The 20019-nt window shown below is 52.8% G+C and overlaps 1 protein-coding gene across 4 annotated transcripts in view; it reads left to right on the forward strand.

The window, feature by feature from the left end:
• TDRD12 (tudor domain containing 12) overlaps positions 1-20019 on the forward strand; it is a 3388409-nt gene that overhangs the window by 2389600 nt on the left and 978790 nt on the right. For all 4 annotated transcript variants that reach the window (XM_078668261.1, XM_078668260.1, XM_078668262.1 and 1 more), the window contains one exon: positions 14130-14350. In XM_078668261.1, the coding sequence (XP_078524387.1) occupies positions 14130-14350 (221 nt within the window). The remainder of the gene's footprint in view (positions 1-14129; positions 14351-20019) is intronic.

Here is a 20019-nt window from a genome sequence, read left to right on the forward strand (position 1 = left end):
GCAATAGATCAGAACCCGATTAGAAGGAATGGTTGGTTTTGCCCATAGACACCAATAACTGTCAAAAAAGATTCTTGAGTAAAACTAAAGGATTTTGAATTAATAGGCCAGAACCACTTTATGTCCAAAAACAACACACAGGGATAGTGACATCATACAGTGTTGGGAAGCTAAGCCTTGATTGGCTACAAACCTCAACACAATCACACAGGTGAAACAACAATTATCCTTACTTTCAGGGGATGTGGACCTAAGGGACTTTTTGTTCGGTCCTAGGAAGCCACGTCACAAACGTTTCTATTACGCTTTCTACAATGAGATTTGGAAAATATCACAAGAGGCTGCGGAAAAATTATGAGAAATATATTGTATCAACCTAGATAAAGCTCTAGCAGTGGTCAACAATGGGTTAACGACACCAACGTCGAGAATGTATTCACTGGACAACATTGTACAAGAATAAGATTTGTCCATATTACAGCATGGGCAATCTCAATTGCGTTCTATGATGTTGTTAAGCTGATCTGAAAGAAACCGTTAGTTATTGATTCCTTACCTTAGAATTACCCCCAGGCGTTAGACTGGATCGGAAAGTTTTTCATCATCTGAAAGAAACAGGTTAGTATTAGATTCCTTACCTTAGAATATCCCCAGGCGTAAGACTGGATCTGGAAATTTTTGCGTAGCAGTACCCTTGCGCGTCAGTAGGCAACGTCTGCGGCTCCGCGTCCGTCGTCGGCGTCATGGGTGCCGTGATGACGTCGTCAGAGTACTTAGACGCCGCCTCCGCGCGCTGGCGTCAGTTCTTCTTTTTTCCTCACCAGCAGCGCAGATCCGGAAAAAGCGGTACCTTAGTCATTTTTTTACTAAAACTTTTACGATCCTTTTTGATAATTTTTCGAGTCTTCGACTCCGAACGGTGCCGATAGGGATGCCAGGTTTTAAGCCTTGTAAGGATTGCGACCGACTGATGTCGGTCACCGACCCGCACCGTCGGTGTCTCCACTGTCTCGGCGTCGACCATGACGACAAGACCTGCTCCGACTGCCGGTCCCTGACTTCGAAAGCTAGGCTGGAGCGGTCCCGCAAGCGACTCGAGCTCCGGCAGTCGGCCCCGCGCAGCGAAAGTTCCCGGTCCGGACGGAGGTCTAGGGACCGGTCGCGGGATCGGAGCCACCATAGCTCCCGGAGTCGACATCATCCTCAGGGTCGAAGTCTTCGGGTAAGCACAAGAAGTCGAAGAGACGTCATCGCTCTTCCGACTCCCCCCGACGCTCGTGCGACGCGGCCGGGGGTTCGGGTGACACCGCCAACGCGGCTCCGCCGGAGTTGCGGGCATCGCGTCCGGCCCCACACCCTCCGGTCCCTGGGCCACACGCAACGTCGGAGGAGATCGAACGTTTTCTCATGGCCATGAGGTCTCTCACTCCTCCGACGGGCTCCGCGGCGCCTTCGGGTCCAGCGGACCCATCTGGGGGCCCTAGCGGGTCGGGGGCTTCGACGCCGTCGGCGCCTTCGGGCTCGGCGCCGCAGGGCCCCGCTGGATCCGCTTCTGGATCCGGGTCGTCGCCAGTTGACCTAACGACCTCACCGGTGCCGGTCCCTCAGGTGTCGCCTCCGGCGCCGTCTTCGGGCGGCGCCGTCCCCGATGCCTCCTTCGATCCGGTTCCGGCGCCGGAGCGGCGCCGCTATCGACACCGTTTGGAGAGTTTTACTTCAATGAGCCGGCCCCATCATTTGATAACCCTGAGTATCAGGAGATGGGTGATGAGGAGAATTGGGAGGGGTCTGAGGACCCTCTGACACTGGAGTGTCAGTCTCAGGAGGACTGTACAGGTGGATTTGGGGATGCCAGTGGTCTGGACACTTTGTCGAACACTGGTTTTGTCTCACCTCCTACCGTGGCTACGGAGGAGGGGGCTACCTACAGCGTGGTGCTGACACGGGCGTCCAAGGCCTTGGGCCTTAAACTCCCCGTCGCGGCCGTGAGGACTAACCTCCTCACTGAGGTCCTTAAACCGCAGTCAAGCTCGGCTGAGCCTCTGCTGCCGTTTAATGAGGCCTTGACCGACGGTCTTTTGGGCACTTGGTCCAGGCCCGCTACAGGTTCGCCTGTAGATAGGAACGTGGCCAGACGCCACCGCCCGGCCGACCCTTGTTTCCTGTCCACCCACCCCACCCCCGAGAGCCTGGTTATCCAGGCCTCAAATTCCCAGACCGCATTCCCGTTGGCTCCGCCTGACAAGGAATCCAAGAGGTATGAGCAATACAGCAAGAAGGTATTCTCCTCCCAGAGTCTGGGACTGCGGTCTTTCAACACCGTATGCCTCTTGGGCCGCTACACCCACTCTCTGTGGGATACGGTCACGGATGTGCTTCCAGAATGCCCGTTGGAGGTACGGGCTAAACTCGGCCAGGCCCTTGTGGAAGGCAGAGATGCAGCACGGTATTCTATCCGGTGTGGGCTGGATACCACCGACTCACTGGGCAGAGTGATGGCAACGACAGTGGCGATTCGTTGCCACGCCTGGTTGAGGTCCGCCAACTTCGGCCGATGTCCAGAATACACTCATGGACATGCCGTTTGATGGCCGTCGCCTTTTTGGCGACAAGGCAGACCTTGCGCTTGAGCGCTTTAAGGACTCCAGGTCCTTGGTGTGAGAAGTTGGCCTGATATGCAGTGCTCAATATTCTAGTGATCACTATGTATCAGTCCAGACAACCCTTATTGATGATTGGTTGTAAGTCAACCTTATAGACCAGCTATCCTAGTAGCATGGATACGAGCAGTCTAAGGCTAAGACTCTAGAGGGCGTGTTAAGCCAGCTGTTTTACCATCACATTACCCCTTGAACACCAAGTGAAAGGACACCACACAAGTTGTTATGAAAATAAACAGATATTTATTTATAACAAGACTACCCTGAACTCTTTATGAGTCAGGGAGCTAAGCACACAACAAAACTCTTACGAAAATACTTTAAGTCGCACAATTTACACAAATGCCCTAGGGGCACGAAAAACCATATACTCAGTAAGTGGAATGCGAACTTGCTAGCAGGTAAGTAGTACTTTTCTAGACTCAGGAATCACTAGGCCTACAATTCTAAACACTGGGATTAGATGCAGGAGGCCTGTGGACGTCGTGTGCAGAGTGGGAACTCTCACGCGTAAGGCGGGAAAAAGTCTATGGAGGCTAGCAGTTGCAAAGTTACTGTTCTCGGGCGAACCCGACTAGGTGGGTCGAAAACAAGGGTGGATCCGAACACTAGGAGTGTTGGACTATGCTGGAGTACCGGAGTACTCGGTTTACCTAGCCCAGGGGCTGCGGCTGCATAGGGTTGAAGTCACGTCGGAAACCCTCGTTGACGAACCAGGAGCCTGAAGTGGAAGTTGCTGGCAGGCGGCCAGTGAAGAAAAGTTAGTGGTGATCCAAGCCTGGATCAGGGAAGAGGAAGACCTGAAAGCAGAGGGGACCAAGTTCTGAATCACTAGCCAGTGATTAGATGGGCACCAGAGTGGCACCGGGCGAAGTCACCTCGACCAGGTGAGTGGGCGCTGCTGGGCTCTGCAGTCTCTCGGACCAGGAGGCGTTGTCGGCGACCAGGATGGAGGTGCGAGCTGTCCCACGAAGGTCTCTGCTGTCGACGTCGCTGGACCCAGGATTGGGCAACAAGTCTTGGCAAATGCAAGGCCAACGCGGTGGACCTAAAATGGCGTCTTGAGTGGACCAGGAGGGTCCAGGGTGCTTCTCTGAAGAAGGGAAGCAAGGGCCAGTCTGGAGCAACCAGACCAGCAGTGGTTGTTGTCGTGGAGCGTCGTAAAAGGGCCACTAACCAACGGGCAAGTGACCGGGACAACGCGGTGAGCAGCAAAGAGCAGAAGGGCCCCACGCAGATCTTGTGGATGCAGGGGGGCTGAACTTCGGTGCTGGAGCTGCTTAGGGTCGGGGCTTCTCTTACCCCAAAGCACTCAGTCGAGGGTCACTCGGTGGTCGTGCTGGACAAGCGTCGTGCAGTTCTGAAGATGGCCGGTCCCTCGAGGTCTCGTCACACCCACGAATCTCAGCGTGACTGGTGATGTAGGTAGAGGTCAGAGGTGCCAGGGAAGCCGGTTCTCGTCGAGCTGGGCAGTCTTGATCCGGAGGAGAGACTGGCAACAAACCGCGATGCTTGGTTGGTGCCTGCTGCTGCAGGGTGACTACTCCTTAGTCACAAGGGAGAATCTTGGGAAGAAGTCTTGAGTTCCTTTCGTGGAAAGTAGTTTCAGGATTCAAAGATGATCTGATTTGGAAGGGGGCCAGTTCCTACCTTTATCCTGAAAAAGGGGGCTGGCACGCGACTAAGTCCTGCCCTATGGGTGGGACTAGGAGGGGGGTGGTTACACCCCTTTCCTTTGGCGGGTTTCCCCAGCTCAGGGTCTGGTGTGCCCCTGGAACTGGTTCAAGCCGGCCTATGCACAGTGAGCACCGGGGTGCCACTTGCAGTCACCTTCCTCTGAAGCCCTGCCTACCTAGAATACACAAAACCCTGTCTGGGACGGTGCTGGCACCGCCCCTGGCAGGAAACCCTTTGTCCTTGTCTCCTGCTCTGGGAGGACTCCCAGCAGCAGGAGGGCAGACTTGTGTCTCGGTGGCAGCATCCATTTTGTGGAGCTAAGGCTCTGTCGGACTTTAACCGGGGTTATAGGTTACATACATGTCGTGTCCCTCTAGAAGGGTGGAATGCTAACCCCGTCGCCAGAATTGGCGAGGGGTTAGTATTCCAATTCGTATGACACCTTACTCGACATGTTTTGATAAAGCGATACCAGAGTTGGCATATAACCGCGAGGATTATAATGCACTTAAGAGTATATGGTATGCGATATCATGGAAACGGCTAAGGGATGGATCCCGAAAGCCGCAGACAGGCTCAGCTCGTGCCAGAGCACTATCTCACACGATTCCAAGCACTCTGCCTTCAGGATTGTCAAGGCCTGCCATAGGAGTGACTGATAGGAGATCTGTGTGCCCATTTAGGGTTAGATATAGGACAACTATATCTACAGCAGAGGGTGAGTACACCACTCTGCCCCAGCTGTCAAGCAGCCAGTTGTGTCTGTTTGGTTAGTCAGCCCAGGGGTGGCATAATACATGCTGCAGCCCCAGGGAGACCTCTGGGTACACCTCAGCCCTGGGTACAGGGACTTTGAGAGGGCCCAGTGCCAATTCAGTACCTGGGTACAATTTGGAGTAGAGAGAACAGCTAGGCTGTGGGTCTGATTAGCAGGCCCACAGCCAGGGAAAGTCGTAAACCAGTGAAGCAAAAAAAGCAAAAGTCTGGGTGATCATAGGATTGCAGACCCTACTCTCCTACACTTGGGCCTCTCCGCCCCGCGCCAGCAAATGGGTGCCTTTCGCGGCCAAGGAAGGGGTGCCCCCACACGTGCAGCCAGCCACGCACCGCAGAGTAATATCCAACGCGGTGGCGGCCGTGGAAACCGCCGTGGCGGCAGTCGGGGACAACGGAGAGCACTGTCCACACCTTCCCCCGCAGCATCCGCCTCTAAACCCGCTTAGTCCGTGCTTTCAGGCCCATGTGACGCCAGTGGGGGGCAGGGTTCGCCATCACCTCCTCCACTGGCGCACTGTCACATCGGACAGGTTGGGGCTGCAAATCGTCCGATGGGGCTACTCCCTCCCCTTCGAGGCGACCCCTCCAGCCATGCCACCACAATACCACCACGTATCAGGGGATCATTTGGGACTTCTGCAGGAGGAAGTTTCGGCCCTCTTGGCCAAGGGGGCCATTGAGCGCGTTCCTGGGCCAAAAGTAGGGTATGGTTGCTACTCCCACTACTTTCTGGTACCCAAGATGGGCAAAGGGGGCCTACGCCCTATCTTGGATCTACGGAACGTCAACGGCTTCCTCCGGAAGGAGAAGTTCAAAATGCTGACACTGGCTCAGGTCTTGGCTGCCCTGGACCCAGGAGACTGGATGGTAGGGTTGGACTTGCAGGACGCTTATTTCCACATCCCCGTCCTACCGGCCCACCGGCGCGACCTGCAGTTCACGGTAGGCCACGCGCACTTTCAGTTTACCGTGCTCCCCTTCGGCCTTACCAGCGCCCCACAGGTGTTCACGAAGGTGATGGAGGTGGTCGCAGCTCATCTGCGCAGGTTAGGGGTTTCAGTCTTCCCCAACCTCGACGACTGGTTGTTGAAGGCGGGCTCGCCCCAAACAGTCGTCAGCCACCTCCAGACGACGGCAGACCTCCTGCACCAGCTGGGGGTTTCCATCAATGTGCTGAAGTCACACCTGTGCCCCTCTCAGAAGCTTCTCTTCATCGGAGCGGTTCTCGACTCGGCGCAGTTTCGGGTTTATCCTCCCGAACTGCGGGTTCGGGACATTCAGGCTCTGATTCCACTCTTTCAGCCTTTGTCCCGGGTCTCTGTCAGGTTGACGCTGCGGCGTCTGGGGCTGATAGCCTCCTGCATCCTTCTGGTGCATCACGCCCGGTGGCGGATGCGGGCTCTGCAGTGGGACCTGAAGTTTCAGTGGGACCAGCATCAGGGCAACCTATTTGACCATGTCCTGATCTCGGAGGGCACTGCGAGACAGCTGCAGTGGTGGCTCACAGACCGCGATTGGGTCAGCGGCAGATCCCTCTCCCTGCCCCAACCGGAGCACGTAGCTGTGACGGACGCGTCCCTCCAGGGCTGGGGAGGCCACATGGGAGAGGCGGAGATCAGAGGCCTCTGGTCTCCGGCGGACTCCCGGCTCCATATCAACCTTTTGGAGCTGCGGGCGATTCATCTAGCACTGAAGGCATTCCTCCCCTCTGTCTGGGGGAGTGTAGTGCAGGTGTTCACGGACAACACCACCGCCATGTGGTACTGCAACAAACAGGGCGGGGTGGGGTCGTGGACCCTTTGCCAGGAGGCTCTGCCCCTCTGGCAGTTGCTGGAACATCAGGGCATGACCCTGGTTGTTCAACACCTGGCAGGTTTTCTGAACGCCAGGGCGGACGAGCTCAGCCATCGGTGCATGATGGATCACGAATGGCGTCTGAACTCGGACGTGGCGCAAGGCCTCTTTCAGCAGTGGGGAGAGCCTTGGTTAGATCTATTCGCCACCGAAGAGAACGCGCAATGTCATCAGTTCTGCACGTTGGAATTTCCAAGGCGGCACTCGCTCAGAGACGCGTTTCGTTGCGAGTGGAGTTGCGGTCTATTGTACACCTTTCCGCCTATACCACTTCTGCCCAGAGTGCTGAAGAAGATCAAACGCGACCGGGCCCAAGTCATCCGTGTGGCTCCGGACTGGGCACAAAGGTACTGGTATCCCGAGCTACTCAGTATGTCAGTCGATCCCCCGGTTCGTCTGCCTCTTCAGGAGGACCTTCTGTCGCAGCAGCAGGGACGGTCCTCCACCCGAACCTGTCCAGTCTCCACCTCCATGCTTGGAGATTGAGCGGCGGCAGTTGAGGCCATTTGACTTGCCTCCTGAAGTCTGTAATGTCATTCTGGCAGCCAGGCGTCCCTCCACAAAATCGGTAAACGCCTGCAGGTGGAATACGTTTGTGGCATGGTGCACAGCAAAGGCTGTGGATCCACTTTCTGCCCCTCTTTCTGAGGTTCTTCTCTTCCTTCTTTCTCTTGCCCAGCAGGACTTTGCTCTGGGCACTATCAAGGGCTACCTTTCAGCCTTTCTAAGTCTGCCTGATCAACCTTATTTGTTCAAGTCTCCTATTGTAACTCGTTTCCTGAAGGGCATCACACACATGTTCCCTCCTGTTCCGTTTGTGATGCCTCAGTGGGACTTGAACCTTGTTCTTACCTTTCTGATGTGCGCTCCTTTTGAGCCACTTCACAACTGTCCTCTCCGCCTTCTTACTTTGAAGACTGCTTTCCTGGTTGCCATCACCTCTGCCAGGAGAGTGAGTGAGCTCCAGGCTGTTTCATACAAACCCCCTTTCCTTTCTGTCCATCCGGACAAGGTTGTGTTGCGGACGAGGCCATCTTTTCTGCCCAAGGTTGTCACGGCCTTCCACATCGGGCAGTCTATCACCTTGCCCACCTTCTTTCCCCCACCGCATCCCTCTAAAGAGGAAGAGCGGCTCCACCGTCTGGACCTAAAACGTGCGCTTTCGTTCTATATGGATCGCACATGACAGTTCTGGGTGGATGACCAACTCTTTGTTGGTTACGTGGGCTCCAAGAAGGGACGGGCGGTGCACAAGAGGACCATCTCTCGGTGGGTCGTCTTGTGTATCAAGGCATGTTACTCCTTGGCAATGAAGCAGCCTCCTGTTGGGCTGAGGGCCCATTCCACTTGGGCCACGGCGGCTAGCACTGCCCTGGGCCGGGGAGTCCCCTTGCAGGACATCTGCCAGGCAGCTACGTGGGCCTCGCTGCACACGTTTGCAAGACACTACAGCCTGGACGGCCAAGTCCGGAGGGATGGCTTCTTTGGCCGTTCCGTCCTCCAGGACTTTCTGGTGTGATTATTGGTTCGCAGACCCACCACCGGGGTTGGTATTGCTGGGGTATCTATTCTAAGGTAAGGAATCTAATACTAACCTGTTAATTTCAGATGAACATGTTACTTCCCTTCGGTAACGATATATCTGTAAGAAACAGTAGTTAGTATTAGATTCCTTACCGCCCCACCCATCCTCCCCGTTCTGCGAACTGATATCTAGGGTTAAGGTCATCCCCTTTCAGGGCCCTAGTGTTGGTTTTTAACATGGCTCTGCGTTTCTGGCGCGGAAAAGCTGTGTCTAAGAACTGACGTCAGCGCGCGGAGGCGGCGTCTAAGTACTCAGACGACGTCATCACGGCGCCCACAATGCCGACAACGGACGCGGAGCTGCAGACGACGCCTACCGAAGCGCACGGGTACTGCTACGCAAAAATTTCCGGATCCAGTCTGACGCCTGGGGATATTCTAAGGTAAGGAATCTAATACTAACTACTGTTTCTTACAGATATATCGTTACTGAAGGTAAGTAACTTGTTCATCAAGTACCCACTATGACCCAAAGTCCTGCTCCTACTGTTGAACCATGGGCCACAGTCTTTGCGGGAGGGGTCCCGAAAGCTCCTTGAGGCCCGGCAGTCAGCTCCGCATCACGCAAGGTTCCGGTCGCGTAGGAGGTCGAGGGACCAATCGCGGAGTCATCATCACTCCTCTTCTAAGTCTTCGCACTCAGAGTTAGGTAAGTTGAAGCACAAGAAGCAGTCGAAGAAGCATTGTTGCTCTCCGACTTCCCCTCGTCCGGCGGGACGAAGGATGCAGGTAGTGCCCCACCACGGTTCTCGGTGTGGAGCCTTAAGGGTCAACTCCGGCCTTCCCTCCCTTCCAAGGAGTGAACGCGAACCCTGTCCAGCTTCGTCAGTTTTATGAAGCGATGCACACCATCTTTGGGCAGCCCAACTCCGCCGGTGCGCCTTCGGACCCTGCGGACTAGGCTGGGGGCCCTAGGCCTTTAACGCAAGCGGCTTCAGCACCGAAGGGCCCCCTTGGATTCAGGCTTGGATCCGGATACGCGCAGGTCTACCTCGTTACTCCTCCACCAGGGCCGACTCCACCAGCACCACATCCGCTGCCGACACCGGCTGGACCCACGGCTGGCATCGACCCCGGCTTCCACCCTGACGTGGACACAGACGTGGACCGGCGGCGTCGGACGCCAGATCAGCCACCGATGGGTACTTTTGTCCTTGTGTTCCACACTGGCCATTTTCAGTCAGATTGGCAATCAGAGAAGGGCGAGGAAGACAGGGAGGGATCTGATGACCCTTTAACAGACCAGGTGGAGTATGATACGGACTGGAGAGAGGAACTGTGGGATGCCGGTGGTCTGGATACCTCCCCATACCTAGGCATGTTGTCTCCTCCTACTGTGGCTACGGTGGAGGGAGCGTCATATGCAGTGGTGTTGCTTAGGGTGGCCAAAGCACTCCACCTCGAGCCACCTACGGTGGCATTAAGGACTAACCTCCTGACAGAGGTGGTTCAGCCAGCAGCAAGCTCTTCGGAGCACTGCTCCCATTTAATGAAGCCCTCACGGACATCCTTTTGGGCACTTGGTCCACGCCCAACACAGGGGCCCCTGTGGACAGGATGATTGCCCATGCCCCAGCCTGGCCCTGGGGGACCCCACTTTCCTATCCCAACACCCCACCCCTGAGAGCTTGGTGGTTCAAGCCTCCACTTCTAAAGGCGCATTCCCTACCGCACCTCCGAAAGGGAATCCAAAAAGCTGGACCACCTTGGGAAGAAAATGTTTCCTTCTGCCAGCTTGGGACTGCGGTCGGTAAACACTGCATGTCTGTTGGTCCATTACACCCACTCTGTGTGGGGTATGGTGGCGCAGCTGATGCCTCAGTGCCCGGAGGAGGCCTGGGCCATACTCTCCCATGCAGTTGCCGAGGGGAGAAACGCAATGAAGTTTACCATCCGCTATGGGCTGGATCCCGCCGACACACTTGGTTGGATGATTTCAACGTCAGTAGCCCTTCGACACTACACCTAGTTGCGTTCGACTGTTTTTTACAGGGATGTCCAATCCACCCTTATGGACATGCCCTTTGATGGCCGTCACTTTTTCGGCGACAAGGCAGACAATGTGCTGGAGTGCTTTAAGGATTCTTGGGCTACAGCCAGGTCCTTGGGCCTCTCCACTTCCCAACCTGCGCAATCTGCCTTCACCCCTTTTTTGGCTACGGTAGGGTTTTCCCGCTACATCCCACCCAGTGCCACAGGCCGGCGCAAGCTGTTAAGCCCCAATGCGGCTGGGGACGTGGGAACCTCCTCTGTGGTTCAGGCGGCCAGCGGGTGGGCCAGTCCATCAACCCCCCTCTGCAGCAGCCTCCAAACCTTCCTAGTCTGACCTTTCAGGCCCATCAAACGCCAGTGGGCGGCAGGATACGCCATCACCTCTCCCACTGGCGCACCATCATGTCGGACAGGTGGGTTTTGCAGATAGTCTGAAGAGGCTACTCCCTCTCCTTCGAGGCTACCCCTCCGCCATGCCACTTCAGTACCATGGCATGTCGGAGGATCATCTGGGCCTTCTCCAACAGGAAGTCATGGCTCTCTTGGCCAAGGGAGCCATTGAGTGCGTTCCTGCCCCAGAAGTAGGCCGTGGTTTTTACTCCCACTACTTTCTGGTACCCAAGAAGGACAAGGGCCTTCTTCCTATTTTGGATCTCAGGAATGGTAACCGCTTCCTCCGGAAGGAGAAGTTCAAGATGTTGACCTTCAATCAGGTCTTGTATGCCTTCGATCCTGGAGACTGGTTAGTAGCGTTGCACTTGCCGGACGCTTATTTTCACATCCCCGTCTTGCCGGCCCACCGGCATTACCTACGGTTCACGGTAGGCCACGAGCACTTTCAGTTTACCGTGCTCCCCTTTGGCCTTACCAGATTCCCTCGGGGGTTCACTAAAGTGATGGCGTTGGTCGCAGCTCATCTGCGCAGATCAGAGGTTCCAGTCTTTCCCTATCTCGAATACTGGCTGTTAAAGGTGGGCTTGCCCCAGACTGTCGTCTCCCACCTCCAGACTACAGCCGACCTCTTGCATTCGCTGTGGTCCTCCATCAACGTAGCAAAGTCACACCTGGCTTCCTCCAGAGGCTCCTCTTCATCGGAGCGGTTCTGGACACGAAGCAGTTTAGGGTTTATCCTCCTGAACGAGTCCGGCATATTTGGGCTATGATTCCGATCCTTCAGCCTTTATCCTGGGTTTCAGTCACGATGACCCTGAGGCTGCTTGGCCTCATGGCCTCCTGCATCCTGCTGGTCGATCATGCCAGGTAGCATATACGACTCTGCAGTGGGACTTGACGTTCCAGTGAGTGCAGCATAAGCGGAATCTGTCTGATTGCGTCCAGATCTCGTAGGGCACTGCACGACAATTGCAGTGGTAGCTCACGAACCAGGATTGGATCAACGGCAGATCCCTCTCCCTTCTCCAACCAGAACACACTATGGTGGGATGGGGCGGCCACATGGGAGAGGCGGAGATCAGAGGCCTCTGGTCTCCGGCAGAGTGTGAGCTCCATACCAACCTTCTAGAGCTCCGGGCGATCCTTATTGCACTCAAAGCCTTCCTTTCCTCTGTCCGGGGAAGAGTAGTGCAGGTTTTCACGCCATGTGGTACTGCAAGAGAACGTGTAACGTCAGCAATTCTGCGTGTTGGAATTTCCAAGGTGGCACTCGCTAGGCGCTGCTATTCATCGCGAGTGGAGTTGTGGTCTTCTATACACCTTTCCGCCTATAACAATAATGCCCAGAGTGCTGAAGAATGTCAAGCGTGACCGGGCCCAAGTCATTCTTGTGGCTCTGGGTTGGGCCTGAAGATTCTGGTATCCCGAGCTGCTCAGCATAGCCATCGATCTTCCGATCCGACTGCCTCTTCGGGAGGATCTTCTGTCGCAGCAGCAGGTAACTGTCCTTCACCGAACCTTTCCAGCCTCCACCTCCTTCTGTGGAGATTGAGCGGTGGCAGTTGACATAATTTGACTTGCCTCCCGAAGTTTGTGATGTTATCTTGGCAGCCAGGCGTCCCTCCACTAAGACGGCGTACACCTGCAGGTGGAAAACATTTGTGGCATGGTGCACAGCAAAGGCTGTGGATCTCCTTTCTGCCCTTTATTCTGAGGTTCTCTTGTTTCTCCTTTCTTTGGCCTAGCGGGGCTCTGCTCTGGGCACTATCAAGGGCTATCTTTCGGCCATTTCTGCCTTTCTTTGGCTTCCTGATCGGCCTTCTCTCTTCAAGTCCCCTGGTTGTTAATCATTTCTTAAAAGGCATAACTCATCTCTTTCCTCTTATTCCATTTGTTATACCTCAGTGGGGCTGGAATCTGGTCCTGACCTATTTGATGTGTGCTCCCTTTGAGCTGCTTCACAACTGTCCTTTAAGATTTTTAACTCTTAAAACTGCATTCTTGGTGGCCTTCACAATTGCCAATGGAGTGAGTGAGCTCCAGGCTCTTTCATCCAAACCTCCTTTTATGGGTGTACTTCCGGACGAGGTTGTCCTTAGGACTCGTTCATCCTTTCTTCGAAAGGTGGTCACCTCCTTTCACATCGGGAAAACCATTACTTTGCCCACCTTCTTTCTGCCTCTATATCCTTCTGAAGAGGAAGAGAGGCTCCACCGTCTGGACCCAAAACGTGTGCTTTCTTTCTATCTGGATCGCACAAAACAGTTCCGGGTGGATGATCAACTCTTTGTTGGCTATGTGGGCGCCAAGAAAGGTTGGGCTGTACACAAGTGGACTATTTCTAGATGGGTTGTTTTGTGTATTACAGTCTGCTATTCTCTGGCTAAAAAGGAGGCTCCAGTGGGGCTACGCGCCCATCCCACCAGGGCGACTTCAGCCACTACTGCTTTGGGACGAGGAGTTCCTCTACATGACATCTTCAGGCAGCTACGTGGACTTCACTGCACACGTTTACGATACACTACTGCCTGAATAGCCAAGTCTGGAGAAACTGCTTTTTTGGCTGTTCTGTTCTCCAGTACTTCCTGGTGTGATCTTGGTTCCCAGACCCACCTCTGGGGTTGGTATTGCTGGGGTATCTATTCTAAGGTAAGGAATCTATAACTAACTGTTTCTTTCAGATGAACAAGTTACTTAGCTTCAGTAACGATATATCTGTAAGAAACATAGGTTAGTTATAGGTTCTTTACCGCCCTACCCATCCTCCCTGTTCTGCGAACTGATTTCTAGGGTTAAGTATATCCTTTCAGGGCCCTAGTTTTATGCCCCAGTGGTCAGTGTCTTGCCTGGCTCTGCGTTTCTGGCACGGAAAGTTGTGTCCAGAACTGACGTCAGCGTGCGAGGGCGGCGTCTAGGTAGCTACCGCGACATAATTCCGGCGAACGCGACGCAAACGACAGATGCAGAGTTGACCAATGCCACCTTCTGATGCGCAGAGGTACTACTGATGAAAAAACTTTCCGGATCCAGTCTGACACCTGGAGGTAATTCTTAGGTAAGGAATCTATAACTAACCTATGTTCGTTACAGATATATCGTTACCGAAGGTAAGTAACTTGTTCGTTTATAAGAGTTCCTTCAGGCAAATAGGAGTTCACTTTGATTTTAACTCTTAACATTTTCTTCTTTAAGGATGCTTCTCTGGAACAAGAATGCTCAAATGCAAAGTCCATCTTGTTGATGAGTGAGAAAAATGCAGTCCATGCAGTTGGGATTTTACGTTATTTAGAGCACACAGAAGCTGCAATTCCTCCGGAACTATTTGACTTCACCGCTGGTATCCTGTCAGCTAAAGAGGAAATGAAACATGGAAGACCTTTTTGTCAGCTCCTTAAAGCATTTGGTGTTTGCAAGTAAGAATTCAGTTTATGTATTTATGTTGATTTGTAATGCTTCCTACTGCACGCTGATCACTGTTATGACTTTTGGTGAAGGGCTCTAGAACAGTTGCCAGTTAATGACACTATTTGCAAACATATTCAACAACTAGAGAGAGAGGGAAGAGACAAGACACTCTCAATCCCCCGGATAAGTTATGTCAAACAACAAAAGAGTGTCGTCAGAGTAAAGTCTGGTTAAGCACAGCCTTAGAGAAGGATGAAATCAACCTAATAGTTCACAATGGAGGTCACTTCGGGATTTCTTTAGAAGCCCTCACTCACCACCCTGGGTGGTGACATGCTTCATCATCGGGCCCACCAGGAGAAGCCGAATGCTTCCCTGGTGTGCTACAACGCCAGATTACTGCGGAGCTGGTTTCTCGTGACTATAGTGTGAAAAAATAAGTGGATTAAAAATGCCAAAAATCTGTACCGAACAAAAAACGTTATTCTGTGGTCAGCCAGACATTAATTAAAATATATGTGTCAGGAAATTTACCAACTAATGTGTTAGGTATTTCCACTTAAAGTGGGGTCGACATGTTTCTGCCCGTCTATGTGTAAATTTTACTGGGCTTTCATCAGGACCGTATAACAATGTACCTAGGTGGTGTGGGCGCGCTAAGGCCCACCCTTACCAGAGGACGTGAAAGTTAAAATTCTGTGTATATTTGCAGATGATACCCTCCTGATCTCCAAAACCCCAGCGGGCCTGCAGAGTCTTCTAACTAGTTTCAAGACCTTCTGTGACTCGAGGGGACTAGTTATTAACACAAGGAAGACTAAGTTCCTGGTCCTCAACCCCCCGAAGAAGACCGTCAAACCACCTACCTCAGAGTCAGTTCCACTCGAGAGGGTCAAGGAGTACGATTACCTCGGCATTCGTCTCTGCGACTCTGAGTTGGAAATGTCACCACCAAAGATGCTGCTGACCCACAAGAGGGTGGTGGGGGCCCTCCTTAACGAACAGCGTGCCTCATCCCTCAAACCCATTGCACCGGTACTTGACATCTACAGGGCAAGAGGTGTCAGTGCAGCTCTTTATGGGGCAGAACTCTGGGGTGTACAGAATGTGGACTAGTTGTCTCGCTCCGAAAAAAAATTCCATAAGGACTTAATGGGCCTCCCCTACAGTACGCCAACTCTTCCACTTCTCCTAGATATGGGTACTCGGCCCATTAGTGACCAGGCGAGGCTGCGTCCCCTTCTCTTGTGGGCGCGTATCTGGAGAGTCCCAGAAATGTTCAGCTATGCAGAAGGTTTAAAAGAGGTTCTATTAACGCCTGGCTGGTCTAAGGTCCGCTGGTTAAGGGAAGTCAAGCGCCTTCTTACAGACCTGGGCCTTGAAGACGCTTGGAATACTAGAACCGCCCCGCCCAAGTCAGCTTTGAAGAAGTTATACTGGAGTTGGGTGATTGATGGCAGAAACAGTAATGCTAATTTGTGTAAGGCCACTGCGGAATTCCTTTTGGCTAAGGAGGTGCACTTCTGCGAGCCGTATCTGGATATTATTTTAAAACCCTGGGACAGGGCTCTATACTTCAAATTTAGGGTAGGCTTACTTCCAGTTGGGAATCTGACTTCCAGGTGGAAGGTCCTGGCACAGACAATTCCCTTCTGCCCCTTTTGTGTGAACAGGATAGAGTCAGTTCCCCACCTGTTGTTTGAATGCCCGGCCTATGTAGTTCCTCGCCGCAGATGGTTGAAACCACTCTGTAGAGAGCTTGGGACCAGATCCCATAAGACTGAGAGCCACTAGCTTCTCGGGGGATGTCCAAGCTTTGCTTGTGGACATGCCCTTTGATGGCTCTCGATTGTTTGGAGAGAAGGCCGACTCAGTGCTAAGGACAGCAGAGCTACACCCAGTTGCTTGGGCCTTTCCATGGCTCCTCGTAAACCCCAGTCTACCTTCCTCCCTTTCGTGTTCACAGAAAAGACTTACAACCGCATTTGACATGCCCAGCCAGGCCGGCAAACTGCACAATCCTTTCATGGCAGAGGACGTGGTTCCCACAGACCACGTGGTACAGGCAGCCAAAGGTTAGGACAGTCCTCCACCCCCTGCAGTTGCAGCCTCCAAACCCCTTTAGTATATCCCCTGACTATCATGGGAATCCAGTGGGGGTGGGGGGTATGCCATCACCTGCACCAACTGAAGTCAATAACATCAGACAGTAGGGTTTTGCAGCTTGTCCAAAGAAGCTACTCCTCCCCTATATGGATACCCCCACCCCACCCATGCCACCTCCTAATGACAAGCTGATGGAGGATTACTCTCCTTGCTCTATCAGGAGGTGTTGACTGTCGTGGCCAAAGGAGCTTTAGAGAAGGTGCCGGCATAAGTAGTTCACGATTGCAATTCCAACTACTTTCTGGTGCCCATGAAGAATGGATGCCTTTGTCCTATTCCAGACCTGTGCCGTCTCAATTTTTTCCTTAAAAAGAAGAAATTCAAAATGCCACCCATACATGCAAGCCGACAGTTCTGGCTCATCAGCCATTCCAGCCCCTTCATCCTTGCGTTAGAGGACTTCCTAGGTCATGGGAACAGCAACAGGAAACTGCAGTGTATTTCGTCCCTGCAGCTACCTCATCCCTAAGCCTCTTTCATATGCCCTTTCCACCACCTGGCCACCCTCTTGGAGGCAGGATCCAAGCTACTTTTCCTGTCTGTGTGGCAGACCATCACCTCGGAAGAGTGGATTTTAAAGATCGTTTAGTGGGTCTATGCCATCCTGTTTCTGGAATCCCTGCCGAATGCCTGACTGAGGACCATCTTTCTTTGTTGCAACAAGAAGTGCTGATCCTTTTGACATAAGAGGCTATTGCTATCATGCAGATGCTAGAAGTAGTTTGTGGTTGCTATTCCTGCTACTCATTGGTGCTGCAAAATGATGGAGGCCTTTGTTCTATACTGGTTCTGCACCCTCTCAATTCCTTCCTGAATAGGGACAGATGCAAGATGCTCACTCCGGCTCTGGTCTTGTCTGCTCTCGACCCTGTAGACTGAATGGTAGCGTTGGAAATGCAGAACGCTTATTTTCATGTCACAGTCCTGTGGGCCCACAGGCATTTCCTACCGTCCACGGTTAGCCACAAGCATTTTCAGTCTGCATGCTCCTGTTTGGCCTTGCCAAAGCCCCTCAGGTGTTCACAAAGGTGTTGGCAATGGTTGCATCTCATTTGCGGAGGTCGTGAGTCACAGGCTTTCCATAACTCAATGACAGGCTGCTGAAGGTGGGCTCCCCCTAGGCGGTTCTCAACCATCTCTAGACTGAGGAGCCTCTTTACATTGCTGGGGTTCACTATAAACATACACAAGTCACTCCTAACTCCTCAGATGCTCTCTTTCCTCTGAGACATTCTGGACATGGTTCGGTTTCACACCTATCCCCTGGAACGAGAGTTTATGGCATTTGGGCTAGGATCCCAATGTTTCTGCTTCATTCTGGATCTCCGTGAGATTGACTCTGGCTAATGGCTTTCTGCATCGTGCTGATCTAGCACAACAGACTGCATATACAGGCTCTGCAATGGGATCTAAAGTTCCAGTGGCAGCAACATCAAGGTGCTGTTTCTGCACTAGTCCTGATTTCGGAGGATACTGCAATGGAACTGTAGTGGTGGCTTCAGGACTGTGATTTGGTCAGAGGCAGACCCCTCTCCCACACCTAGAGCGGACAGTGATGACAGAAGCATCACTTCTGGGCTGGGCTGGCTATCTGGGAGAGAAGAAGATTTAAAGGTCTGTGATCTTCAGCGGAGGCTGTACTCCACATCAATCTGCTTGACTAATGAGCCATTCGCTTGCCATTGAAAGCCTTCCTGCCATCCATTCAAGGGAAGCTTGTTCAGGTGTTCACGGACAATACCATCCCCATGTGGTACTGTAACACGCTGGGCGTGTGGAGTTGTGGCCCTTGTGCCAGGAGGCCCTGCGCCTCTGGTCGTGGCTGAAGCACCTGAGGATTTTCCTTGTGCAGCATCTGGCAGGATCTCTAAACACCAGGGTGGACAAAGTCAATCATTGATGCCTCAAGTATCACAAATGTCAGTTAGAATCTGAGGTAGCATAAAGTATTTCATCTATGCGGAGGACTTTGGCTTGATCTGTTTGCTACTGCTGAGAACACACAATGTCAGCATTTTTGCAAGTTGAAGTTTCCATAGCGTCTCTTGCTCAGAGACAAGATCAACATAGAGTGTGTCCCGGGACTCATGTGTGCCTTTCTCCTGATACCACTCCTGCCCCGACTTCTGAACAACATCAAGATGTACCGGGCCCAAGTTCAGCAGGGTGGCAGTGGACTGGGCAAGGAGAGGTTAGTATCCTGAGCATGAGCATCTGTTCTCCTTTCAGGCTGCCCCTTCAGGAGGACCTCCTGTTACAGCAGCAGGGCAGGGTTTGAGGAGCAATGAGAACCGTTATGATGCTAGCGAGGGTGGTATCTATGAACCGTAAAAGACGAGATTAATAGGTGTACGCATTTTCGATACGCTACTTAGAAGGGTTCGTCTTATTTACAGGTTTCTTCATTTGTACCCTCAGGTTCCATTTTAGATACGGCATCCATTTTGTTTCTTGCCCTCACGTAGTCAGCGAACAGGCAAATGTCCGCCTCATGACCCTGTGATTCCCAAGACTGGGGGATGACACGGCAGAGACAGATGGCTCCGCAGCTGGGTAATCTTCCCACGTTGGCCTATTGTTTCAGCCTTGCATGCGCTCGGCTCGAATCCTTTGATCCTGGGATTACGCTTCCGATACTACCTCCACACTCCTTCTTCTTCTTCTGTTGTCTGACTTCCTTGCACCTGTTCCTGTCTCTTACTCTCGTCCTTTTACAACTAGAGTGGAATGTGCATAGCAGCAGGATAATGTGCTTTTACAGTTGGGAACCGACAAATGTTACTGTGATTATGTTCCGGGTTTCCGACACCATGAATGAAGCCCTTTTAAGTTTATTGTGGGAACTGAGTTGTAACCTTTTGTTTGTTACGTTATTGAATGCTGAAAATGTGTATAAAAGGAGCGATCCACATTTTGCAATTCGAAGCAGGCTCTTGGAACCTACACTCTGTTGTACTTCCCATGACTTTTGCATCCCTGCAGTAATAAACGCTGATCTTTGACGCCGAAGGAAGTGTCCTGTGTCTCTGTCACTTGTGCGCCGAACAGGTATCCTACGAAGGTTTCAGGTGTTGTTCCCTGGCACCGCTGGTACTTAAAAGTCCAGTCCTTCAGTTGGCGCCCAACGCGGGGCGACATCAGCGGTACCGGTCCAAATCCTGACGATTGCGAGGAACTTCGTGTGAAATCTCCGAGGAAAAGGTGCACCCCGCTTCATCGATCCTGTTGTCGAAATAAGTGGTCCAAAGATTTTTCCCGCGAAGATTCCCGCCTCCTGACGGCTGCAACGGATCGATGCTCTGACTGTCGACCTGTTTTGGTGCCTGGCGTAGTCCTCTGTATGGCGAGACGATAGACGGGCCTTCCTGGTGACGCCATCGAGCTCTCAGTTAAGTATTTGTGGGTTGCTCCCAGTGCTTAGTTGTTGGTGCTTAGTTGTTTGCATGGTTCCATTGCATTTGTGGTGTTTAGTTGTTGGTCCTTAGTTGTTATTTGACAGTTGCAATTGCCA

Source organism: Lissotriton helveticus, chromosome 12 (assembly GCF_964261635.1).
Source record: "Lissotriton helveticus chromosome 12, aLisHel1.1, whole genome shotgun sequence".
Lineage (NCBI taxonomy): Eukaryota > Metazoa > Chordata > Amphibia > Caudata > Salamandridae > Lissotriton > Lissotriton helveticus.